Source organism: Schistocerca nitens, chromosome 6, assembly GCF_023898315.1.
Source record: "Schistocerca nitens isolate TAMUIC-IGC-003100 chromosome 6, iqSchNite1.1, whole genome shotgun sequence".
Classification (NCBI taxonomy): domain Eukaryota; kingdom Metazoa; phylum Arthropoda; class Insecta; order Orthoptera; family Acrididae; genus Schistocerca; species Schistocerca nitens.
In genome coordinates, this window is record NC_064619.1 from 36,117,323 (window position 1) to 36,145,044 (window position 27,722).

General features: G+C 39.6%; 1 protein-coding gene across 1 annotated transcript in view; it reads right to left on the reverse strand.

Moving 5' to 3' along the window:
* Window positions 1-7,689: 7,689 nt before the first annotated feature.
* LOC126262459 (cleavage stimulation factor subunit 1) overlaps window positions 7,690-27,722 on the reverse strand; it is a 197,277-nt gene continuing 177,244 nt past the window's right edge. Inside the window, exons 9-10 of the mRNA XM_049959115.1 lie at window positions 22,633-22,764; window positions 7,690-7,895 (exon numbers count right to left, since the gene is read on the reverse strand). Coding sequence (XP_049815072.1) covers window positions 7,789-7,895; window positions 22,633-22,764 — 239 coding nt within the window. The 3' untranslated portion in view covers window positions 7,690-7,788. The remainder of the gene's footprint in view (window positions 7,896-22,632; window positions 22,765-27,722) is intronic.

Below are 27,722 nucleotides of genomic sequence, written 5' to 3' on the forward strand. Positions count from 1 at the left end.
TTCTCAGCACAACTACAAATACATTAAAAATGCACAATTCTATTCATAGAACATACAGACATTTCTGTAATGATGTTAATTGAAGACAAGCCAAGTATCTTATTTTGTACATCTTACTTGACTTTTTCAGTACTTGGGCAGGAAGAACGATACATTTTTTCATATGTCATTCTCTTTTCTCAATGTTCTTTTATTGCTATCGTTCCTCAATTATTATCTGCAGGTTTTAATTGGGGAGCAGGTGCTGGGCATAAAATAAATTAAAAATAGAAGTAAATGAACTCCAAGTAACAAGAATATCCAATTCACCAGTGCTTGAACAGCCTTTTATACGTACTATCTTACAACATATAGAATGCTGGTGTGTTAAAAAATTGATATGGGCTCTGCCTTAGGTCTCACTATAACTGAGAGAAACTTGAAACTCATTTCACAAGTAATGGCAGAAAAAATTGCAGAAACATCGGCTAAATGGTGATATGGAACAGCAGAAGAGCAGGCGGACTTAGTTTCTATTCTTTACTTTGCTGGCAAGTGTTTGTCTCAACAAAACTTCCTTTTGCTATTGCCCCAAGATTTTGCCTTCCCATAACTAACATTGTCATTTCAAGTTATATTCAAATACATGAAATCCATCTTCTTGATAAAAAATTACTATGACAAACTGAACATAGGTAAACATACAGCTGTGCTTCTTGAAATTTTATCACTTTAGTAGTGTTACTTACCACTCCAGAGGACTGATGTGTCTCCCTACAGAATGATACTTGCATACAAACCCCATAAAACAGGAGGAGAGCACAATTATGCTGCAAATTTGTTATTTTATTTGCATGCGGAGAACCCTCCCAAGGTATGGAATATGACTTCAAAATAGGACAGCGTACACAGTAGATACGTGAGAGGAAGTACCGGAGCAGACACAAATATAGAAGCTCCAAGCATTGCTGGCCTACTTTGGAGAAGTGTAAATCCCTTGGTAAATTCAAATGAAGCTATGTGGTTCCAGAGACCTTTTCAGGTGTCGAAACAGCTATGATGTATACAAGCAGACTGAAGTAATGAATGAAAATGTGTAACAAGCCAGATATTCAAAAATGGGTCTCCTGCTCCCTAGGCAGATGTGCCAATAGTACACCATCCTGGCTCAGTGGCTTTGCACAACTGCACGGACTACCCTAGCACACCTTCCTCCTCAATCCAAATTCTCAACGATGCCTCAACCCACTTGGTATTCTCCGAAAACTCAAACAGTGTTGCAGGGGCTCTCTAAGTGTATTGGAATAGGACCTCAGCATAAAAAAAGGGATACTGCTGGAAACACAGTCACTGGTGCTTTAGTCAAATGAAACTATATGGTTCCAGAAACCTATTCAAGTCTCAAATATATGCAGACTGAAGCGACGTATAAAATTTGTACCAAGGCTGGGATTTGAAACCTGGTCTCATGCTTACTAGACGCATGCAATAACCACTACACTGTCCTCACACAGTGGCACTGCACAATTGTGCCAGTGTAGCTTAGTGGTTAGTGCATCTGCCTAGTGATCAGAATACCTGGGTTTGAATCCCAGACTTGGCAGAAATATTCATGCATCACTTCAGTTTGCATATACAGGGTGGTCCATTGATTGTGACCGGGCCAAATATCTCATGAAATAAGCATCAAACGAAATAACTACAAAGAACGAAACTCGTCTAGCTTGAAGGGGGAAACCAGATGGCGCTATGGTTGTCCTGCTAGATGGCGCTGCCATAAGTCATGTGGATATCAACTCAATTTTTTTACATAGGAACCCCCATTTTTTATTACATATTCGTGAAGTACGTAAAGAAAAATGAATGTTTTATTTGGACAATTTTTTTTTTGCTTTGTAATAGATGGCGCTGTAATAGTCACAAATGTATAAGTACAATGGTATCACGTAACATTCCCCCAGTGCGGACGGTATTTGCTTTGTGATACAATGTTGTTGTTGTTGTTGTTGTGGTCTTCAGTCCTGAGACTGGTTTGATGCAGCTCTCCATGCTACTCTATCCTGTGCAAGCTTCTTCATCTCCCAGTACCTACTGCAGCCTACATCCTTCTGAATCTGCTTAGTGTATTAATCTCTTGGTCTCCCTCTATGATTTTTACCCTCCACGCTGCCCTCCAATACTAAATTGGTGATCCCTTGATGCCTCAGAACATGTCCTACCAACCGATCCCTTCTTCTTGTCAAGTTGTGCCACAAACTCCTCTTCTCCCCAATTCTATTCAATACCTCATCATTAGTTATGTGATCTACCCATCTAATGGTTCAAATGGCTCTGAGCACTATTGGACTTAATATCCGCGGTCATCAGTCCCCGAGAACTTAGAACTACTTAAACCTAACTAACCTAAGGACATCACACACATCCATGCCCGAGGCAGGATTCGAACCTGCGACCGTAGCGGTCGCGCGGTTGCAGACTGTAGCGCCTAGAACCGCTCGGCCACCTCGGCCGGCTACCCATCTAATCTTCAGCATTCTTCTGTAGCACCACATTTCGAAAGCTTCTATTCTCTTCTCGTCCAAACTATTTATCGTCCACGTTTCACTTCCATACATGGCTACACTCCATACAAATACTTTCAGAAACGACTTCCTGACATTTAAATCTATACTCGATGTTAACAAATTTCTCTTCTTCAGAAATGCTTTCCTTGCCATTGCTAGTTTACATTTGATGTCCTCTCTACTTTGACCATCACCAGTTATTTTGCTCCCCAAATAGCAAAACTCCTTTACTACTTTAAGTGTGTCATTTTCTAATCTAATTCCCTCAGCATCACCCGACTTAATTCGACTACATTCCATTATCCTCGTTTTGCTTTTGTTGATGTTCATCTTATATCCTCCTTTCAAGACACTGTCCATTCCATTCAACTGCTCTTCCAGGTCCTTCGCTGTGTCTGATAGAATTACAATGTCATCGGCGAACCTCAAAGTTTTTATTTCTTCTCCATGGATTTTAATACCTACTCCGAACTTTTCTTTTGTTTCCTTTATCGCTTGCTCAATATACAGATTGAATAACATTGGGGATAGGCTAAAACCCTGTCTCACTCCCTTCCCAACCACTGCTTCCCTTTCATACCCCTCGACTCTTATAACTGCCATCTGCTTTTTGTACAAATTGTAAATAGCCTTTCGCTCCATGTATTTTACCCCTGCCACCTTCAGAATTTGAAAGTGAGTATTCCAATCAACATTGTCAAAAGCTTTCTCTAAGTCTACAAATGCTAGAAACGTAGGTTTGCCTTTCCTTAACCTGTTTTCTAAGATTAGTCGTAGGGTCAGTATTGCCTCACGTGTTCCAATATTTCTACGGAATCCAAACTGATCTTCCACGAGGTCCGCTTCTATCAGTTTTTCCATTCGTCTGTAAAGAATTCGTGTTAGTATTTTGCAGCAGTGGCTTATTAAATTGATAGTTCGGTAATTTTCACATCTGTCAACACCTGCTTTCTTTGGGATTGGAATTATTATATTCTTCTTGAAGTCTGAGGGTATTTCGCCTGTCTCATAGATCTTGCTCACCAGATGGTAGAGTTTTGTCAGGACTGGCTCTCCCAAGGCTGTCAGTAGCTCTAATGGAATGTTGTCTACTCCGGGGGCCTTGTTTCGACTCAGGTCTTTCAGTGCTCTGTCAAACTCTTCACGCAGTATCATATCTCCCATTTCATCTTCATCTACATCCTCTTTCAATTCCATAATATTCTCCTCAAGGGATCTGACATTTCACATACCATACAATACCCATGTTAAAATGGACCATTTACCAATTGCGGAAAAGGTCGATATTGTGTTGATGTATAGCTGTTGTGAGCAAAATGCCCAACGGGCGTGTGCTATATATGCTACTCGGTATCCTGGATGACATCATCCAAGTGTCCGGACCGTTCGCCGGATAGTTACGTTATTTGAGGAAACAGGAAGTGTTAAGCCACATGTGAAACATCAATCACGACCTACAACAAATGATGATGCCCAAGTAGCCCATTAAGCTGCTGTTGCGGCTAATCCGCACATCAGTGGCAGACAAATTGCGCGAGAAACGGGAATCTCAAAAACATCGGTGCTGAGAATGCTACATCAACATCGATTGCACCCGTACCGTATTTCTATGCACCAGGAATTGCATGGCGACGACTTTGAATGTCATGTACAGTTCTGCCACTGGGCACAAGAGAAATTATGGGACGATGACAGATTTTTTGCACGCGTTCTATTTAGCGATGAAGCGTCATTCACCAACAGCGGTAACGTAAACCGGCATAATATACACTATTGGGCAATGGAAAATCCATGATGGCTGCAACAAGTGGAACATCAGCGACCTTGACGGGTTAATGTATGGTGCGGCATTATGGGAGGAAGAATTATTGGCCCCCATTTTATCAATGGCAATCTAAATGGTGCAATTTATGCTGATTTCCTACGTAATGTTCTACCGATGTTACTACAAGACGTTTCACTGCATGACAGAATGGTGATGTACTTCCAACATGATGGATATCCTGCACATAGCTTGCATGCGGTTGAAGCGGTACTGAATAGCATATTTCACGATAGTTGTATTAGTCGTCGAAGCACCATACCATGGCCCGCACGTTCACCAGATCTGACGTCCCCAGATTTCTTTCTGTGGGGAAAGTTGAAGGATATTTGCTATCGTGATCCACCGACAACGCCTGACAACATGCGTCAGCGCATTGTCAATGCATGTGCGAACATTACGGAAGGCGAACTACTCGCTGTTGAGAGGAATGTCGTTACACGTATTGCCAAATGCATTGAGGTTGATGGACATCATTTTGAGCATTTATTGCATTAATGTGGTATTTACAGGTAATCACGCTGTAACAGCATGCTTTCTCAGAAATGATAAGTTCACAAAGGTACATGTATCACATTGGAACAACCGAAATAAAATGTTCAAACGAACTTACGTTCTGTATTTTAATTTAAAAAAACCTACCTGTTACCAACTGTTTGTCTAAAATTGTGAGCCATATGTTTGTGACTATTACAGCGCCATCTATCACAAAGCGAAAAAAGTGGTCCAACTAAAACATTCATATTTCTTTAAGTACTACATGAATATGTAATAAAAAATGGGGGTCCCTATTTAAAAAACCGCAGTTGATATCCATTTGACCTATGGCAGTGCCATCTAGCGGGCCAACCATAGCGCCATCTGGTTCCCCCTTCAAGCTGGACAAGTTTCGTTCTTTGTAGTTTTTTCGTTTGACGCTTATTTCGTGAGATATTTGGCCTGGTCACGATCAATGGACCACCCTGTATATGTCATACATGCTTGAGACATGAAATGATCTCTGGAACCATATAGTAGTTTAGTTTGATTAAAGTACCTTTGCACGAGTTTCAGGCACAATCCCCCAATTCACTCTGTGCTGAGATGCTACTCCAATACAGTTGGAGAGCCTCTGCAGTGCTGTTTGTGTTTCAAGGGTATATCAAGTTGGTTGAGGTGTGAATGGGAATTTCAACTGAGGAGGGAGAATGCTAGGGTAGCTCATGCAGTTGTGCAAAGCGACTGTGCAGGTAGTTTAGTGGTCAGTTCTTCTGACTAGCAAGCAGGGGACCCGGTTTTCAATCTCATCCTTGGTACAAATTTTCATCCAGACCTTCAGTCTACATATATAGGAGAATTAATACAATCTTGACAATAGTTGTGATGTTTACTTGAACAAATAAAATGTTCAGATTCCTCCATTCATTGGATTGACTTGTAAGTAGAAGTTTCATGTTGGAGTTTCTGGTTTGACAGAAGTTTGAATTTTATGTTGATACACTACATGGATTATATACATGAACAGTGCTCGTACATTATTCAAGAAAAGTATAAATAAATTTACTGTATAGTAACAGCAATAATCAAAAGCAAAGAGGAGATGAAGTCTTTTATTGCCATATTCAAAGAAATTGTCAAGCAACTAAGAGAGAATGAAGAACAAAGTCATATCTTCATTGAATAAGTCAAAGGCCAACACAACTGAAATCCTATATTGTGAAGCAGTAACTTACAAGCAATAAATTTGACTAAAAACAGCTAATTTATTGATTCATGAATTTAGCATGCTGTGCAAAAGGAGCCTAGTTGGTTCATTGTGTTGCAACCATCACACAAAGTCATGAGATAAAATATGTGAATAAGGATGTTCTTCATATTCCTGTGTATTGGAATGATCAGAAACTGAAACTTCCTGGCAGATTAAAACTGTGTGCCGGAACGAGACTTGAACCCGGGACCTTTGCCTTTCGCGGGAAAGTGCTTTACCATCTAAGCTACCCAAGCACGACACACACCCCGTCCTCACAGCTTTATTTCCACCAGTACCTTGTCTCCTACTTTCCAAACTTCACAGAAGCTCTCCTGCGAACTTTGCAGAACTAGCAATCCTGGAAGAAAGGATATGGCAGAGACATGGCTTAACCACAGCCTGGGGGGATGTTTCCAGAATGAGGTTTTTCACTCTGCAGCGGAGTGTGCGCTGATATGAAACTTCCCGGCAGATTAAAACTGTGTGCTGGACTGAGACTCGAACTCGGGACCTTTGCCTTTCGCGGGCAAGTGCTCCACCATCTGAGCTACGCAAGCACAACTCGTCCTCACAGCTTTACTTCTGCCAGTACCTCATTTCCTACTTTCCAAACTTCACAAAAGCTCTCCTGGAAACCTTGTAGAACTAGCACTCCTGGAAGAAAGGATATTGCGGAGACATGGCTTAGCCACAGCCTTGGGGATGTTTCCAGAGTGAGATATCTCTGCAATATCCTTTCTTCCAGGAGTGCTAGTTCTACAAGGTTCGCAGGAGAGCTTCTGTAAAGTTTGGAAGGCAGGAGATGAGGTACTGGCAGAAGTAAACTGTGAGGACAGGGCGTGAGTCAAGCTTGGGTAGCTCAGATGGTAGAGCACTTGCCCGCGAAAGGCAAAGGTCCCGAGTTCGAGTCTTGGGCCAGCACACAGTTTTAATCTGCCACGAAGTTTCACATCAGCACACACTCCGCTGCAAAGTGAAAATCTCATTCTGATCAGAAACTGTTCACCCACAGACCAACTGTTAAACTGCCAATATGAGATACATTGTTGAAAACACTCAGGTTTTAAAACGTAAAACTTGACTGTACGTGAATAATACAACCAATTTGTAGCTGGTTGCATTATTTGCCAACAATCCTTAATGGACATGAAGTTCACGAGAGGATAAAATGACGAACTATAAACATGATGCTTTTAATATTAATCAAGTTACTTAGTACATCCTCTTGAGCCCCCACTATCATTGCTTAGTTTTGTGGCTGGGAAATGACTGTCCAAAATATATATAATAATTCTTAACATTCCTCTGGAAATATGCTTGTATTTATGCTTATACTTTACCTTGTGTTATTGTAGCATTACAGTAGTAGTCTGCTGAGATGTAACAAAGTTATTAAATATGGCGAATGGCCAATTGTTACTGTTGCTGTAAATTTTTTCGACTCTTCATCCAACATATATATAAAACCACAGAGTTTTCTTGTTTGTCTCTTAATGTATTATCAAAAATTAATATGTACCCAATGAAAGAAGTAATTTACAACAAGTAACAGGATCTCCACTCAATCATTAACATCAATGGTGTTTCACAATATCTTTAAACATGAGTAACAACTTTACTAGCATACATCACATGTACAAACACACTGATTTATGGGAGAATATAAAAATACGACTACACACAACCATAGCTCATCAGTGCATACGTCGGAACCAAAAGCGAGCACGGAAGTCATCAGAACAAGTGAGAAATGCTGGTGCTGTAGGGGAATGTGCTATTAACCGCACTGGCCCATTGTGACCTGTAACAAAGAATGACACTACAGGAGAAAAGCAATACATAAGAAACGCCAATTCACAGTTCACCACACAAAGCTGCATCAAAAATTACCTGCTCAAAATTACCATTCTGCCTCCTTTACATCCCACAAAACATCTCATTAAATCCAGAATAGTTTGAAAAGAACACTGAACATTTAATATGTGATGGCTTAAAACAGTAACCAATAAGCTTCAGTTTTTTAATTATTTATTTATTTTACTGTTCATATGGGGATTTCAAACTGATCAAGCTCATTTTCAGACCATGTGAGTCTTAGTAAACAAGATGCAGAGAACAAGATAAATGCTTTCAATAGTGTTGACAGATATACCTACAGTATATTTTTTACTATTCTTACCACTTTTTCCTGAAGGAGGTAAAATAATTGTATTTGTTGCCAATTACTGAGGTGCATTATTAAGATTATTTACCCACTGTTATGAGCTCTGTATCTCTTTATTCATAAAAAAAATAATAATTAGATAGCATGCCAGTAAAAATAGCATTTTTGGAATATGAAAAAGAGTTTATCATCATGTGAGATACTACTATAACAATGACTTGGGCTGCTCCGCTGGCATTTGCAAGATGGATCTATCTTGGCTCGATTTCGCATGACTATAAAAAGATGTTCAGTTATTTCGTGTTCCATAGATCATTTGCACAATAAAACATAATTATGTGAAACGATTCATTTTACACTCACACTCCAAATCAATTTGTAAATATTGCTACATGCTGAACATTTTTAAGTTTTTTTTTCTTTTCTTTTTCCTTTTTGTTTTTTAAATGTACACGAGTTATTGATTCCTACCCCAACCATGTTTTACGCATTATGATAACAGAAATTCTTCTATGGAATAAAAGAAGTAGTCAAGGAGAAACTTTCTCAGTTTGTTTTTCAAATTTTACTTTTGTGTCTGTCAGACATTTTACATCACTTGCCAAGTTACCTAGAATTTTAGTTGCAGCATTGTGCCCCCTCTTTTGTACTGAAGACAGCTTTAATATGGAGTAATGAATGTCATTTTTATACCATATTGAAATTATGTGCATCACTGTTCCTTTTGAACTGCAATGAATTATTTACAACAAACCACATGAGGGAATAAGTATGTTGTGAAGCAGTAGTTAGGAAGCCCAACGCCTTAAACAGACATTTACAAGATTATCGCGGGTGAGCACCACACATTTTTCTTACAGCTCATTTCCGAGCCATCAAGACTTTCTTTCTTAAGAATAATTTCCCAGAACATTATTCCATACAACATCACTGAATCAAAATATGCAAAATACGTCAACTTACTGTCTGCCTCTCCCCAAGATTTATAACGATTCTAACTGCAAATGTGGATGAACTAAGTTGTTTTAGGAGTTCCAAAATGTATGTTTTCTAGTTCAAATTATCATTAATATGGACACCTAAAAATTTTGTTGCCATTCTATTTATTATTTCCTCACCACGTTTTACACTTAGCAATGGTGTAGTATCCCTAGATGTCTAGATCTTAATGTAGAAAAGAGCCACTGCCCTTTTGAGTGTTTTTGAAGAAAGAAATTGGTTTATAGTCCCAAGAACAGCAAGGCTGCATCCTGATGACAATATAAGTACTTAATGTCTTGTACAAGAAAACATTAAGGATGTCAAGGAAAAATTTTGCAAACAAACCTGCATGTAACAACTGCAGAGATGGCAATGATGCTAACTACTGGAACAACAACAACCATGCACAAACATTCAGTGATTATCTGCATTCACTGACTGAGCTGCAAGAACTCACATTCAATGCAGGGCACTAATGGAACATACAAAAGGTGGCGACAAGACTTGAAACCAAAACAAATAAGAGTTATCTGTTGGATGTTACTGCAAACAAGGGTGAAAAAGACTTATAGCTGTGAGAAGGAAACAATCACTCATCTCAATGAGGACCAAACAACTGACTACCTTTCTTCTAAATACATTACATAACATGACTGCTGAATGGTATATAATATGCTGTGTACCTCAATGAAGAATGGAAAATTAGGTTTTGAAATTCCGACTGGCAAGAAGAAATTGGACAGGGATAAGCAAGGAAATTGGTTATATACTTTTCAAATAAACCATTCTGACATTTTGGGGAAAACACACAAAAATTGCCAAACAGGAATTCTAACACCACTCACACCAAATACAATTTCAGTGAAATAAAAAAAGGCTATAACATTCTAAATTATGATTCTCAAGCACAGCGGACAGAGCTTTTAACCTTTTTCAAGTATGTTCCAAAGAATAAAAAAGTGTGTGTGTGTGTGTGGGGGGGGGGGGGGGGTGCACATGCTTGTGCTTAGGTAATAGTTTTGGGGAAAAAGTGGCTCCAAACTGTTGAACATATTGACTGACTTTAAAGGATTCGTCATATTCTCTTATTTTTTTGTACCTCTGATAATACAGCATGCTCTCGTGCACTATGAATCAAGATAAATCCCAGCAGCTGAGTACATGGATGTGTGCGTTATATTTATTTACAACAATGAAAATCTCTAAGGACGCAAAAAATACCTACTTGAAGTCAACTGACACTGTGATTACAATTACAGTACAATGCACAACGTCTAAAATTTACATAGTCATGGAATGCTCACAATATTAACATTGTAACCAATCCTCGATTGTTTGATTTCACATTTCATACATACAGTTCTTTTACATCTAAGATATTTTCAGCTATTATGACAGATTCCAACCGATGCCACTAATATGAAAAGCTTTGTTGTATTTTAAATGAAGAAATGTACTGGAACTGAACTTTTCTGCAGATTACAAAAATGATCATCAAAATTTATGGTTGCCACTCACAGGAGATTAGTAAAAGACTTTTTAAAATGGGAAATGAGAGTTAAACAACTTAGGTGATACGTGAGGCTTTTAAACAAATGAGTTGTCAAAAAATAACTGTTAAGATGGAGGCTTGTGAAATGTAATTCTTTTTAGAAAAATCATATAAACATAGAGTACAGAGCATGAGACCATAAAGGAAGGTGCGTAATCTAGCAAGTCCTCTTGCATTGATGCATGCCTGCATTCGCCATGACACAGTATCCACAAGTCCATCAAAGCACTGTTGGTCCAGATTGTCCAAATCCTCAAAAGCAATTTGGCATAGATCCCACAAGACATGTTCAATAGTGTTCATGCCTGGCGAACATGCTCGCCACTCTAGCTGAACAATGCGTTATCCTGAAGGAAGTCATTCACAAGATGTGCACGATGGGGACGCGAATTGTCATCCATGAAGACAATATGCTGCCGATATGGTTGCAATATCGGTCGGAGGATGGCATTCACGTATTGTACAGCTGTTAGGCACCTTCCATGACTATCAGCAGCGTAATTCAGCCCAACATAATGCCACCCCAAAACGTAAGGGAACCTCCACCTTACTGCACTCGCTGGACAGTGTGCCTAAGGTGTTCAGCCTGACTGGGTTGCCTCCAAACACATCTCTGACAATTGTCTGGTTGAAGGCATATGCGACACTCATCAGTGAAGAGAATGTGATGCCGTTTCTGATTGGTCCATTTGGCATGTTGTTGGGTTCATTTGTACTGCGCTGCTTGGTGTTATGGTTGCAAAGATGGACCCGACCTTGGAAGTCTGGAGTGAAGTTGCACATCATGCACCCTATTGTGCACAGTTTGAGTCATAACATGACGTCCTGTAGCTATACGAAAAGCATTATTCAAGACGGTGGCGTTGCTGTCAGGGTTCCTCCAAGCCATAATCTGTAGGTAGTGGTCATCCACTGCAGTAGTATTCCTTGTGCGGCCTGAGCGAGGCATGTCATCGACAGTTCATGTCTCTCTGTATCTCCTCCTTGTCCAAACAACATAGCTTTGGTTCATTCCGAAACACCTGGACACTTCCTGGCACAAAGTAACAATGCGGACGCAATCGAACTGCGGCATTGAGTGTATAGGCACGGTTGAACTACAAACAACACGAGCCATGTACCTCCTTCTTGGTGCAATGACTGGAACTGGTCGGCTGTCGGACCCCCTGCGTCTAATAGGCACTGCTCATGCATGGTGCTTACATCTTTTGGCAGACTTAGTGACATCTCTGAACAGTCAAAGGGACTGTGTCTGTGATAAAATATTCACTGTCAATGTCTATCTTCAGGATTTCTGGGAACCGTGGTGATGCAAAACTTTTTTTGATGTATGTAGACAAAAAAGCAATGAGCAAGCGAGATGGCAAGAGGAGATACTGGTATTCTGTACAGTAATTGTTTATCTGTCTATATGTGATTGGTTGATGCAGAGAGGAATTATCATTACTAATAAGAGTGAGCAATAAAGTGGTCACATTGAAACCACAGAGTTGCAGATCACAGGTACCACACGTGATTTAGAAAATAAATTTTGTAAACTTTTCAATTTTTGTTTCCCTCACTGACAGATATAAGGTCATGAATTTTCAAAAGTGTAGCTTCTTCATACATCCACCTTTGCAGCAAAGTGGTCAGTATGTCTAACTGCTGTGTGGAGGACCCTGCTTTGATTCACAGGACTGTCAGTAAGTTTACCTTGGTGGGAGGACTGAAACAGGGTGCATTCAGCCCCAGGATGCTAAACAAGGAGCTACTCATTTCAGAAGTAGCAGCTCCAAAGGTCTGAGAAAATGACAATGGTAGGGAGGGCAGTGTGGTGACTGCCTCTCAAACCGCATCTGAATGACACCAATGGCAGAGGACGACAGGGCGGCCAGTCAGTAGTGAATAGCCTGACAGGGCCAGCAGACAAGGCTTTTGCTTTAACTTCTTCATATACAGAGTGGGAAAAAATATAACTCGCATGGAAAATATTTACAAGACTGATGCATAATTAATCCTTGTTAATGAACAGTGAGTTGCTCAACACAGAAAATGTTGGAAACCATGATTTCGACACTCCAAGTGGTTGCTGTCTCGTGTCTCTCCAAGTGGTTGCTGTCTTGTGTCTACATATGTGCATTTCCCACATGCTATGCCACAAATACTTCGCAATGTTATTACATTTGAGTGAGTGAGAGAAGTAGATGTGTTTAGTGAACAGTTGAACCAACTACAAAATTTTACTCACAATAAAACATGGTAAACAACCTGCAGACCTGTGTGTACATGAGTTTAAGACTGGAAGTGTCTTGGCAAAACCTCCAGAAAATTCTGCAACATAAAACTTAGCGGCAAAATAGTGCAAAATGGGCTCTGCAGTGAATAAAAATCATAACTACCTGAAAAGAATTCAAACACCAGAAAACATTGTTCGAGTGAAGGAAAGCCTGGAAAAAAGATTGACAAAATTTCAATGCTGTTTATCTGTACAAATGAGAATTAACAGAGTATCATAATGAAATGTTATCAAAACGGAAGTGGAATCAGGACTTTTGGACTCTTTTATTGATACGGATGAGGCCAGGTTCCGCATATCAGGGTACGTGAATTCACAGAACATGCACCATTACGCATAAGAAAAGCTCATCAATACTTTGAAGAGCTGTTGCATAATCCTAAGATTGGTGTTTGGTGCATGGTGACTGGTGTCTGCATCATAACATGATTCTTTAACCATACTAGTAATGCTACCTCATACATCCATAAGTTGCTTACTTCATATGTGGATCAACTCACAGAAGACGATCAACTGTATGGGTATTTTCAGCAAGATCAAGCAACATTGCTTTGACAACCTTGTCACGAGTGCATGAGGTGTTTGGTGAGGCAGTCAGCAGAGGCAGAGCAATATTCTGGGCACCTAAACTGCCTGGTCTCTCTCTCTCTCTCTCTCTCTGATTTTTGCCTGTGAGGCAAATTGAAGTGTCCGTTGTACTCACACACTGGATGAGCTACAGCAGAACACTTGAAATGAGATTGCAGCTAACCCCTCAGGCAAACCTGCTATGCCTGGCTCACAGTTTAACAAACCAAGCACAGTGCTGCATCGACATAAACAGTGACCATTTCCAGTGTCTTCTGTGATGTTCATTAACAAGGGTCAATCCAGCACCAGTCTTATTGTAAATATTTCCATGGCCAGTTTTATTTTTTCCACACTGTATTATCAACAGTCTGCAGCCTGCTTAACTGTTTAGACTTGTGGTTTAGCAATTTTCTGGAGAATATTGTTTTTTGCCCCTGCAGCTGCCTAGAAAAAGAGAATGCAGAACTCCACATCCATACTATAAAGAATTTGACAGACTACCCAAAGGCTTAAATCAAGAAACAGTTTCCTCAAAGAGCCTGTTCCTCCTGGAGAAGGAAACTTATTTCTCCTTAAAAGTAAGAGACTAAATGAACATTTCCTCTGTGTGTGTATGTGAGTCAGCTTTGCTGTAGTTGCTATTGCAATCCTGTCACAGCAACTTGTAGAAAGACTCAATACTTTTGTCTTTATCCTGAGAAACATTTGTGTTGTCACTCCTTGAAGGGTTGGAGTACTTATGCAATTGTTGACTGCATATTTACGGAAATCAAATGCTCCACTTGTCAATTGTGTAATAGTTTTATTGATATAACTAGATTCAAATCAATAATGTGTCATTCTGAAGTGTGTTAAGTGTTTATGTGCTGAGGAATGCTTGTTCGTATAACAAAGTGTATAAGTTTAGACAGTGTTTGTCATCATCAGCTGTAGCAAAAAACACTTAATACACTTGAGATTGACTCATAACTAAGTCAAAACCGGTTGTGTGAATAAAACTATAGCATAATTGGCAATTGGAGGCATTTGATTTCAATATACTTTTGCTTTTATCTCGTTGCTGTCAAAAAGAACTATGGTGAGTAGCAATCTATCCCTTTCATAATATTGTCATTACTCCATCCTGTATTTTCCATTGTTAGAATACCTTTCTCTGTCAATTTCATGTTCATGGCATCTGAGCATTCTCAAATCTATGTCACTGTGCCAAAGGACATCATGAAGTACAGGATCTTTTCATTTATTCGATGACCACATGCACGGCACAGTAGAAGATGGGCAGTAAGCATCAGTTGTAAAGTGAAGCAGATGCTGTGTCTCCTATCTACTACCACAGTAGTAGTGATAGTAGTGATGTAAAATGCCTGGGCATTTGTAAGTTGGGACAAATGTTCAATATAAATGCCTGGGCAAATGACCAAAATTCATAAATGCCTGGGCATTTATGCATTTCAAAGAGTAATTGACAAGCAGCACATACTACCACTTCTTGTGGTAGTATGTATTAAAAAAAGAAAACAAAACTGAAGTTTAAAAGTAATTCTTGAAATAAAGCATAGTTTATATTAAACACGGTGTATGGTTCACACAGATTTACATGTTTCCACGTCCAGCTACTTTGAACGAATCACGCAAATTTACATTTTTCGTTCCATGTGTGTTTTTTGAGACCCATTGCTCATGCCACTATTTCAATTTATCAAAAGGTTGTATATGAACTGGATGGTTAAGAGCAGTAAACAACAGTATGAACTTACTTTTATCTTTCATTTTACCGCCAACAATCAGTATTGTAAAATAGTCAGTACTGTAGTTGTTGCCTTGTGTGGTACGGCACGAAAATAGTTGACGGAAAGCAAGATTCTTGCTGAGCTGTTTACAGAGAATCATTTTCATGTTCCAAGTGATTCAAATGATGTAACTGATAGTAGTAGTGGAAGTGAAGAAGAAAACACCATGGCTATAATCAACTAAAGTGAGATAATAGTGAACAATTTAGATGACGAAGCTTCTGATAGTGAAAGTTGGCTGAAGGACAAGATCATTATTGTAGGAACATTTACAAGAATCCCAGGTGTAAAAATCCTTCCCAGTGAGATGAGCAGCATTATAAGCAATGTGGAATTATTTTTAGGGAACGAATTGTTCGATCAGATGTCGACACAATCAAACCTGTATTAGAAACAGAACAAAAACCATTACAAAGAATCTCCCAAGACTCCCAAATTTATGAATATCACTGCTGTTGAATTGAAGAAATTTCTAGGCATGATGATCTTGATAGGGTACATAAAAAAAGATTATTTGAAGGACTATTGGTCAACAGATTCTCTAACAGATACTCTGATTTTTGGCAAGCTAATGAGCAATATCTGATTTGAGCAGATATGGACCTCACGCCACATCAATGGCAATTCCTTACAGAGTGGTCAGAAAACAGATCTACAAAATTGAACTTGAGCTAAAGCACCTCCTACATAAATTTCAGACCATATACGAACCTGAACAGGAGCTTTCTCTTGATAAAGCAACGATACCATGGAGAAAGTGGCTTCATTTCCAGACATATAATCCTGGAAACTTATCAGATATGGTTTGCTTGTCTATATGGTTTGCAAAAGTGTAAGTGGATATATCTTCAATCTAGAAATATACACTGGGGAAGGAAAAGGCTTCAAGAAACTATTCTCTCTATACTTTCATCCCACCTTGGCATTTGGCGTCATGTTCATCAAGACATTTATTACAATAGTACAGCTATTGCCATATTTTAGAAAGGAAAACAAGGTTTCTGTGGTACAATAGGAATCGAAAGAGGTATCTCTCAGTGTCTACAAGGAAGCCAAATATCGAAGACAAAGTGACTTTTTGCTGCAGGTGTGGAAAGATAATTGCGACAGAAAAACAAAAAAACACAACAAGGGGAAACCAAACAGAAACCAAAAGGTATTGTGATGTACAATAAATTTATGAATCGCATAGAAAGAGCTGATTAATATCTTTCATATTCGGGGATAATGCCGGAAAACCAATAAATGGACAAAGAAAGTAGTTTTGTGTCTAATAAACTGTGCTTTTTTAATACATACAAATCCAGATATACAAAAAATACAAAATGTTCCTAAATGAAGTTGCAAGAGCCTGGAAAAGTACTCAACAAGTTGGCACAGCAACTGAGGGGGAAACTGAAGCAACCCAACCCACAAAAAGAGTACCTGCTAAGGATCCACCTGGCTGATTCTCAGGTAACATATTAAAGCGCATCATAAAAGAAGTGAAACAAGATACTACTGCCAGTTTTGTGAAGTTCTGTTCATAAAGACTTGTGTTTCCAGAGGTATCACAACCTTCAAGAATATTAGAACATCATACAAACATGTCTGCCAAGTTTCATCAGCACCAGACACTGATGCGTGGGCTGGGCGGTTTTTTAGGTTAGATGGCCTTGGGCAAGTACAGAAAGGGCTACAGCCTCAACGGGTGCGGGGCAAAGTCAGGACATGCGGGGACCAAGCAGCAATCGGTATTGTAATTGTAAACTGTCGAAGCTGCGTTGGTAAAGTACCGGAACTTCAAGCGTTGATAGAAAGCACCGAAGCTGAAATCGTTATAGGTACAGAAAGCTGGTTGAAGCCAGAGATAAATTCTGCTGAAATTTTTACAAAGGTACAGACGGTGTTTAGAAAGGATAGATTGCATGCAACCGGTGGTGGAGTGTTCGTCGCTGTTAGTAGTAGTTTATCCTGTAGTGAAGTAGAAGTGGATAGTTCCTGTGAATTATTATGGGTGGAGGTTACACTCAACAACCGAGCTAGGTTAATAATTGGCTCCTTTTACCGACCTCCCGACTCAGCAGCATTAGTGGCAGAACAACTGAGAGAAAATTTGGAATACATTTCACATAAATTTTCTCAGCATGTTATAGTCTTAGGTGGAGATTTCAATTTACCAGATATAGACTGGGACACTCCGATGTTTAGGACGGGTGGTAGGGACAGAGCATCGAGTGACATTATACTGAGTGCACTATCCGAAAATTACCTCGAGCAATTAAACAGAGAACCGACTCGTGGAGATAACATCTTGGACCTACTGATAACAAACAGACCCAAACTTTTCGACTCTGTATGTGCAGAACAGGGAATCAGTGATCATAAGGCCGTTGCAGCATCCCTGAATATGGAAGTTAATAGGAATATAAAAAAAGGGAGGAAGGTTTATCTGTTTAGCAAGAGTAATAGAAGGCAGATTTCAGACTACCTAACAGACCAAAACAAAAATTTCTGTTCCGACACTGACAATGTTGAGTGTTTATGGAAAAAGTTCAAGGCAATCGTAAAATGCATTTTAGACGGGTACGTGCCGAGTAAAACTGTGAGGGACGGGAAAAACCCACCGTGGTACAACAACAAAGTTAGGAAACTACTGCGAAATCAAAGAGAGCTTCACTCCAAGTTTAAACGCAGCCAAAACCTCTCAGACAAACAGAAGCTAAACGATGACAAAGTTAGCATAAGGAGGGCTATGCGTGAAACGTTCAGTGAATTCGAAAGTAAAATTCTATGTACCGACTAGACAGAAAATCCTAGGAAGTTCTGGTCTTACATTAAATCAGTAAGTGGCTCGAAACAGCATATCCAGACACTCCGGGATGATGATGGCATTGAAACAGAGGATGACACGTGTAAAGCTGAAATACTAAACACCTTTTTCCAAAGCTGTTTCACAGAGAAAGACCGCACTGCAGTTCCTTCTCTAAATCCTCACACAAACGAAAAAATGGCTGACATCGAAATAAGTGTCCAAGGAATAGAAAAGCAACTGGAATCACTCAACAGAGGAAAGTCCACTGGACCTGACGGGATACCAATTCGATTCTACACAGAGTACGCGAAAGAACTTGCCCCCCTTCTAACAGCCGTGTACCGCAAGTCTCTAGAGGAACGGAAGGTTCCAAATGATTGGAAAAGAGCACAGGTAGTCCCAGTCTTCAAGAAGGGTCGTCGAACATATGCGCAAAACTATAGACCTATATCTCTGACGTTGATGTTGTAGAATTTTAGAACACATTTTTTGCTCGAGTATCATGTCGTTTTTGGAAACCCAGAATCTACTATGTAGGAATCAACATGGATTCCGGAAACAGCGATCGTGTGAGACCCAACTCGCTTTATTTGTTCATGAGACCCAGAAAATATTAGATACAGGCTCCCAGGTAGATGCTATTTTTCTTGACTTCCGGAAGGCGTTCGATACAGTTCCGCACTGTCGCCTGATAAACAAAGTAAGAGCCTACGGAATATCAGACCAGCTGTGTGGCTGGATTGAAGAGTTTTTAGCAAACAGAACACAGCATGTTGTTATCAATGGAGAGACGTCTACAGACGTTAAAGTAACCTCTGGCATGCCACAGGGGAGTGTTATGGGACCATTGCTTTTCACAATATATATAAATGACCTAGTAGATAGTGTCGGAAGTTCCATGCGGCTTTTCGCGGATGATGCTGTAGTATACAGAGAAGTTGCAGCATTAGAAAATTGTAGCGAAATGCAGGAAGATCTGCAGCGGATAGGCACTTGATGCAGGGAGTGGCAACTGACCCTTAACATAGACAAATGTAATGTATTGCGAATACATAGAAAGAAGGATCCTTTATTGTATGATTATACGATAGCGGAACAAACACTGGTAGCAGTTACTTCTGTAATATATCGGGGAGTATGTGTGCGGAACGATTTGAAGTGGAATGATCATATAAAATTAATTGTTGGTAAGGCGGGTACCAGGTTGAGATTCATTGGGAGAGTGCTTAGAAAATGTAGTCCATCAACAAAGGAGGTGGCTTACAAAACACTCGTTCGACCTATACTTGAGTATTGCTCATCAGTGTGGGATCTGTACCAGATCGGGTTGATGGAGGAGATAGAGAAGATCCAAAGAAGAGCGGCGCGTTTCGTCACAGGGTTATTTGGTAACCGTGATAGCGTTACGGAGATGTTTAACAAACTCAAGTGGCAGACTCTGCAAGAGAGGCGCTCTGCATCGCGGTGTAGCTTGCTCGCCAGGTTTCGAGAGGGTGCGTTTCTGGATGAGGTATCGAATATATTGCTTCCCCCTACTTATACCTCCCGAGGAGATCACGAATGTAAAATTAGAGAGATTAGAGCGCGCACGAAGGCTTTCAGACAGTCGTTCTTCCCGCGAACCATATGCGACTGGAACAGGAAAGGGAGGTAATGACAGTGGCACGTAAAGTGCCCTCCGCCACACACCGTTGGGTGGCTTGCGGAGTATAAATGTAGATGTAGATGTAGATAAGTGCAGCTACATTCAAATAAGGAAGGAGCGCTCATTTTGCACACGTCTTACAAAAATCGGCAGGAACTGCAACAATAATCATGGCACAGCAGCAGGTATGCAACATGTTAAGTAGGTAGCCAGTAGGTAGTATTTTTACTTATACTATACTACTGCAAAAATATTAGAGTTAACAAAGTTTATTCATAATGGTTTTAATTAGGAATGAATCACATTCCAGTTCGATTTCCATGAGCCCAAGAATTGCTGATCCTCTAGGAATTGACTAGTGACTAGTATCAGAACTGAATGATTTCAGTGTCTTTGGCATTGATTCTTTCGTTTTAAATCTTTTTGATGTTAATGTTCTCATTTTATCTTGACAGTAGTTCAGTCATATGAAAGCAGATAAAGAAAGAAGCAGAACAGAAAACTATAGTCTATCTCAAATATCACTACAACTGATAATAAAGTCTCCCCCCCCCCCGCGCACTGAAAACCGTTTAACATTGAATAATATATTTATTATCTAGACATATTTGCTAGCTGTTTACGAAATTCAGTAGTAATTTTGCTATCAATAACCATCCTTCAGTAATATTAAGAGATTTGACATGGATTATTAATTATATTACATTAGTGTGTGTATGTGTGTGTGTGTGTGTGTGTGTGTGTGTGTGTGTGTGTGAGAGAGAGAGAGAGAGAGAGAGAGAGGATGAGGATGATGATGATGATGATGATGATTGGTTTGTGGGGTGCTCAACTGCGCAGTCATCAGTCGCAATTTTTACACAGTTCAATTGTTTTCACACAGTCCAACCGAGCCACAGTCACGAATGATGATGATGATGATGATGATGAGGACAACACAAACACCCAGTCCGCGGGCAGAGAAAATCCCCAATCAAACCCGGGACCCCGTGATCCAGAGGCAGCAACACTAGCCACTAGACCACAAGCTGTGGACACACACACACACACACACACACACACACACACACACACACACACACAGAGAGAGAGAGAGAGAGAGAGAGAGAGAAGTGATAAAAAGGACATTGTAAATGACAAGCAGCTGTCAGTAACATGCGCTCTTCCTTGGTACAGGAATTTTGAACTAGTAAAAAAGAAACATGCTTTGCTCTTCTTTCCTATCTTTCTTAGTAATAATGGCAACGAATGAAATATGCAAGTTTAAATCTAAACATTTACTAACTTCTAATATCGGGAGTATCATCCCATTATATCTTATTTTAATTGATAAATTATACACTGTAGCAGTAAAAACTTTAAGAAGTACTTTTTTTTTTTTTATAAATGACCAGATTTTGGAAATTTAAAACTAGTTTGCACTGGACACTTGCTCGGTCTGTATCACTACACAGCAGTAAACTTACAATATACGCAAATAAATTGTGTATTCACACATGTCATGCAAGGAGATTCTGGAACAGAATGCCATTGTTTTCCACACATTTCTGACATCTACTCAAGAAATAATTCATGATGTGATATTATCCCCTTTGAGAAATTTGTTTAACTGACTTGTGGATATTACTCTTGAGATCCTATAACATGTGCAAATTTGCTGTGTACACTCCATCTTTTAGTGCTCCTCATAAATAGAAATCTCATGAGGTTAAATTGAGACTCCAATGGGGCCAGATATTGTTGCTAATGATTCTGTCATGGAATACACAGAGAATTGTGTACAAAGTAAGAATGGCTGTAAGAGCTCTTGCTGAACCCTGTTAAAAATATGCAAAGCTTCATTCTCTTTCACTCAATTCATTACAAAACAGTTGAAAATGTTGTGGATATATCTTTCACTGTTAAGTGTTTCTTTAAAAAAAATTGGGCCTATTGAACTGTTACCACTAACTGCACACCACACTCCTATTTTCTGATCATCAAGGGGTTCATCATGAAGCAGAATATGCCTGTCAGCACACCAATGTTGACAGTTTTCAGATTAACATACCCGTCTAAATGGGATCAAGGTCTGTCTGAAAACAGAATAGGTAAGGATCCATTTCACAATCCTGCACATGTTTAAAAACCCATTCACAAAACCAAAATCTGTGCATGGGATCACCATGTTTAAGTTCTTGCACTACTGTTTACAGAGCCTTAGCCCAAGTAATGTATCAGCTCTTTGTACACAAGTGCAAGAAATTGTTGCATTTGCTATGAGCGACATGTTCAGGGACTTTTAGGAGAATTTTCCAGGTGGTAAGAAATGTCCTCAGATGAGCTTCTGTGAGCACTGTATGTTGTCGTTGACACTTCTTGTCATGAACACTTCATGTTTCACGAAATTTATTCACCAATTTAACTGCATCACAAATTGGCAATGAAACTCCTGGAAATTTCTGTTCAAACAATCTCTAAACAATACGAGAGGACTCTGTATGCATGTATGGATCATTGTTGTATGGAATAATTTAGTCTTGCCATTGTTGCCTTCGCAGACTTCACTGTTACATTCGAGATGTTTGTTTCACTATTTGAATGACACTGGCCAAAAAGGTGCAAAGTGGGCGCAGCTCTGGTCATTAGATAAATAGAACACCCAGAATACGAATAAGCACATGCTTTGTGGGTCTATAAATCCAACCCTATTAATGCAAAAAATAAAAAATAAATAAATTAATAAATAAAATAAAATAAAAGAGAAAGAAACAGGGAAACTGACCTAATGAAAGTAGCTGCTTGCGAGAAGCATTACGAGAGTTCCATGCACATAATGATGTTGTGGCCTCATCAGGAAAGAGCACATAGTCTTCCGTGTGGTTGAAAACAGCCTGTGCACGATGTTCTTGCTTTCCTATAAAACAGATGAGAGGCAAATTAATTATCCTTGACAAGAATGTACAGAAACAAGAAGCAATATGTGAATAGGATAATTAATACCAACAATTTAAAAAAATATCAAGTCTATAATCTTATTAACATGTAAGAGAAAAACAAAAATGCTTGAAGCAACATTTCCAAATGAAAGAAATTATATTTACATAATATACAGTCTGCACACTATATAATTGTAATATACCTATGTACAGATTTATTTTGGACAACAATATCTGTACCTTGCATACAGTAACCCAATGTCACTTCTATCTTGGCCAAATCCCCATGTGACTGCCTCATTACTGACATTCATATTATTAATCAAATGGTGATTATATTTAATTTTGAAAGAGATTATTTAAATGGCAGACCCACAGTAAAATTTAAATTGAGGAGATGTATTTTAGTGTATTAACTGACCAACTTCCATTGTCCAACATGACAGGGCAGACCAAGTGAACAAAAGACCAAGACAGTGATTTGAAAGCAAATTTAGCATCCTGAAGTCTTTCCTGGAAACCCAAGTTATACAATCTGGAGAGGAAGACACTGCATAATTTCTCTGCCAGGACACAACCTGGGAACGACAAAGGCATCCTGTGTCGAGAAACATTTTTACTGCTGCATAATTCACTGTTGGCATCCTAGGTCTCCACCATCAGATGGGGCAAACATTGCACACAGGCTGATTCATTGTTTTAGAAATAGAGTCCATTGTTGTACTACATTTTTGTCTTATTTATTTATTTATTTATTTTTTCCTCTGCGACCAGTTTGGGGTCACAACCCCTTTCTCAAACAATCACTCCTACCACTACGCAAGCCTGAGTTTATCAAAGTCTGTTTCCAAAATTTATATTTTATCAGCTATGGGTTCACATCGTGACAGCTAGAGCATATCACAGTTACTGACTTCACTGTTACTGGGATAAAAAGCTACTTTCATGCTCGTATTCCCTACAGACCAAGCTTTCCACACTAGCTAGAAAGTCAACTGGCTAAAACTAAGGGCCTCAGCTGTCTGTGTAATTGGATACACAATGGCCAAAGCTAATACTTGTTATGTTTATTCTAACACAGCTTCCATCTAAATCTGTGTGGCAGAACCACACTGACATAAGCACTCTTCTCAGTAATCTTTGTATCATAAACTGACAGCTTACAGCTCACTTTTATGGTCATTGATCATACGAAATTTACTTAGTCACAACAAATAAAAGAGTGTTGACATAGTATAACAACTTCTACATTATTTAGCCTCTCTCTGTACTATTTATTTTGTCTGCTTTAAGAACTAGTAGACATGACTAATATTACAATCTTCTACAGTTGCCAGGTACGCCAAGAAGATTTAATTGACAGGGTCATCACCATGTAGCATATGTAACATTGCATCTCTTCCAGCTACTCGGTGATGCAGTATTGTCCTTACAGTGGCCAAGGCTTATCAGATATCAATAAACAGGTGAGTATGTTGCTACCCATTCTTGCAACTGATTAATGGATAGTGCCAGTAATGCAGTAGCAGCCTGTATCACACAAACTTAATGGACACAAGTTAAATTATTGTATTGTTTGCAGGAGGTGGTGAACATCTTTGAGAATGAACTGATAATGTGAGCATTAGAGAACAGTTAACATCAAACTGGAAGAGCAAATCCCCTGACACTGTAGGAATGGCAGCAAAATGAGCTGGATGATGTTTTGGATGTATGCCGCATTGTGATCTTGATGTGCACTGCAATATTTAGTGTTCGCACTAGAGGTGTGTCCTCATAGTTGACCATAATCCTCCCAGTGTGATGACTAAAGCCACTACTCTACCTTGGTACCTGAAATGATGCCTTGATTGACGTCACACTCACAAACGACTGACTCCTTGTCAAAGGAAATTGAACCTTCATCACTCAAAATCCATGGAGAAGAAACAAAAACTTTAAGGTTTGCTGACAACACTGTAATTCTGTCCGAAACAGCAAAGGGCTTGGAAGAGCAGTTGAACGGAATGGACAGAGTCTTGAAAGGAGGATATAAGATGAACATCAACAAAAGCAAAATGAGTATAATGGAATGTAGGCTAATTAAATCAGGTGATGCTGAGGGAATTAGATTAGGAGATTAGACACTTAAAGTAGTAGATGACTTTTGCTATGTGGGGAGCAAAATAACTGATGATGGTTGAAGTAGAGAAGACATAAAACATAGACTGGCAATGGCAAGGAAAGCATTTCTGAAGAAGAGAAATTTGTTAACATTGAGTATAGATTTAAGTGTCAGGAAGTCTTTTCTGAAAGAATTTGTATGGAGTGTAGCCCTGTATGGATGTGAAACATGCATGATAAATAGTTTACACAAGAAGAGACTGGAAGCTTTTGAAATGTGGTGCTACAGAAGAATGCTGAAGATTAGATGGGTAGACCACGTAACTAATGAGGAGGTACTAAATAAAACTGGGGAGAATAGGAATTTGTGGCACAACTTGACTAGAAGAAGGGATCGATTGGTAGGACATTTTCTGAGGCACCAAGGGATCACCAATTTAGTATTGGAGGAAAGTGCGGAGGGTAAAAATCGCAGACGGAGACCAAGGGATGAATACACTAAGCACATTCATAAGGATATATGTTGCAGTAGTTACTGGGAGATGAAGAAGGTTGCACAGGATGGAGTAGCACACACAGCTGCATAAAACCAGTCTCTGGACTGAAGACCACAACAACAACAACAACAACAACAACACATAAAACAATTTTGCTTCCACTTCACATCTGGAGGCAGGTGCATTCTGGCATGATGTGTCAAAATCCTGACAAATGTCACCCTTCTCATTGCCCAGCTTTCAGAAAAAGTCTTTCCTCATTGTCACACTTGGCATTCTGTGTGTTAAATTGGCCCAAATTTTTGTTGTTGACACACACAATCGAAAATGGCTACTCCTCTGATGCAGTGGACAACATATCACTCTTTATGTCTGTGTTGTCTAGAACCACGAAAATGAGCATGTGCACCCCCCAGGGCCAATGGCACAAACAATGATACACTTGAAATGGGATTGCAGCTAACCCCTCAGGCAAAACTGCTATGCCTGCCTCACAGTTTAACAAACCAAGCACAGTGCTGCATTGACATAAACAGTGACCATTTCCAGTGTCTTCTGTGATGTTCATTAACAAGGGTCAATCCAGCACCAGTCTTATTGTAAATATTTCCATGGCCAGTTTTATTTTTTCCACACTGTATTATCAACAGTCTGCAGCCTGCTTAACTGTTTAGACTTGTGGTTTAGCAATTTTCTGGAGAATATTGTTTTTTGCCACTGCAGTTGCCTAGAAAAAGAGCTCCACATCCATACTATAAAGAATTTGACAGACTACCCAAAGGCTTAAATCAAGAAACAGTTTCCTCAAAGAGCCTGTTCCTCCTGGAGAAGGAAACTTATTTCTCCTTAAAAGTAAGAGACTAAATGAACATTTCCTCTGTGTGTGTATGTGAGTCAGCTTTGCTGTAGTTGCTATTGCAATCCTGTCACAGCAACTTGTAGAAAGACTCAATACTTTTGTCTTTATCCTGAGAAACATTTGTGTTGTCACTCCTTGAAGGGTTGGAGTACTTATGCAATTGTTGACTGCATACTTACGGAAATCAAATACTCCACTTGTCAATTGTGTAATAGTTTTATTGATATAATTAGCTTCAAATCAATAATGTGTCATTCTGAAGTGTGTTAAGTGTTTATGTGCTGAGGAATGCTTGTTCGTATAACAAAGTGTATAAGTTTAGACAGTGTTTGTCATCATCAGCTGTAGCAAAAAACACTTAATACACTTGAGATTGACTCATAACTAAGTCAAAACCGGTTGTGTGAATAAAACTATAGCATAATTGGCAATTGGAGGCATTTGATTTCAATATACTTTTGCTTTTATCTCATTGCTGTCAAAAAGAACTATGGTGAGTAGCAATCTATCCCTTTCATAATATTGTCATTACTCCATCCTGTATTTTCCATTGTTAGAATAACTTTATCTGCACGTAGTGCCAAAAGGTGGGCTACTTCGCTCTTGGCCATAATTTGGCATTGATCATTTATACTGGTGGACAGCTGGTTGGTAGTCATATCAATATAAAAGCTGTGCAATGATTGTAGCAGAGCTTGTCATTTCTCCCACACCAAAAAACCCCTCCCACACAGTCTCGTCATTCGGGATGGTGTACCTGAAGTGACAAGAGCTGCCCTGTCCAGTATGCTGAGGATCTCACCAACACCTGCACAGGCAGGCACTATCACTCAGACCTAGTCTGCAAACAGATCATACCATTTCACCACACACACCCAGTCCTCACACCACTCCTAAGAAACAGTTACAAAGGAGTGCCCCTTTGCCAGCCAATAACACCCCAGACTGGATGAACTGAACCACATCCTTCATCAGAGTTTTGATTACCTACCATCATGCTCAGAAATGAAGGGCAGCCTACCCTAAATACTTCCCACCTCTCATAAAGTAGTGGTGTGTTGCCCACCCAACCTCCATAACATCCTATTCCATCCCTATGCCACTCCCAATCCTAACCCCTTGCCACAAGAATCGCATCCCTGTTGAAGTCCCAGGTGCAAGACCTGTCCAATCCACTTACCCAGCACTTCCTATTGCAGTTATGTCACAGGCTTACCCTACCCCATCAGGGGCTGGGCCACCTGTGAAAGCAGCCATGTCGTATAGCAACTCTGCTGCAATCATTTTACAGCTTTTTATATTGGTATGACTGCTATCCAGTTGTCTACCAGGATGAATGGCCACCGCCGAACTTTGGCCAAGAGCAAAGTAGACCACCCCGTGGCACTACATGAAGCTGAATATAACATGTTTGATTTCAATGGCTGCTTCACAATCTGGCCATCTGGATTCTCCCTCCACCATCAGCTTTTCTATG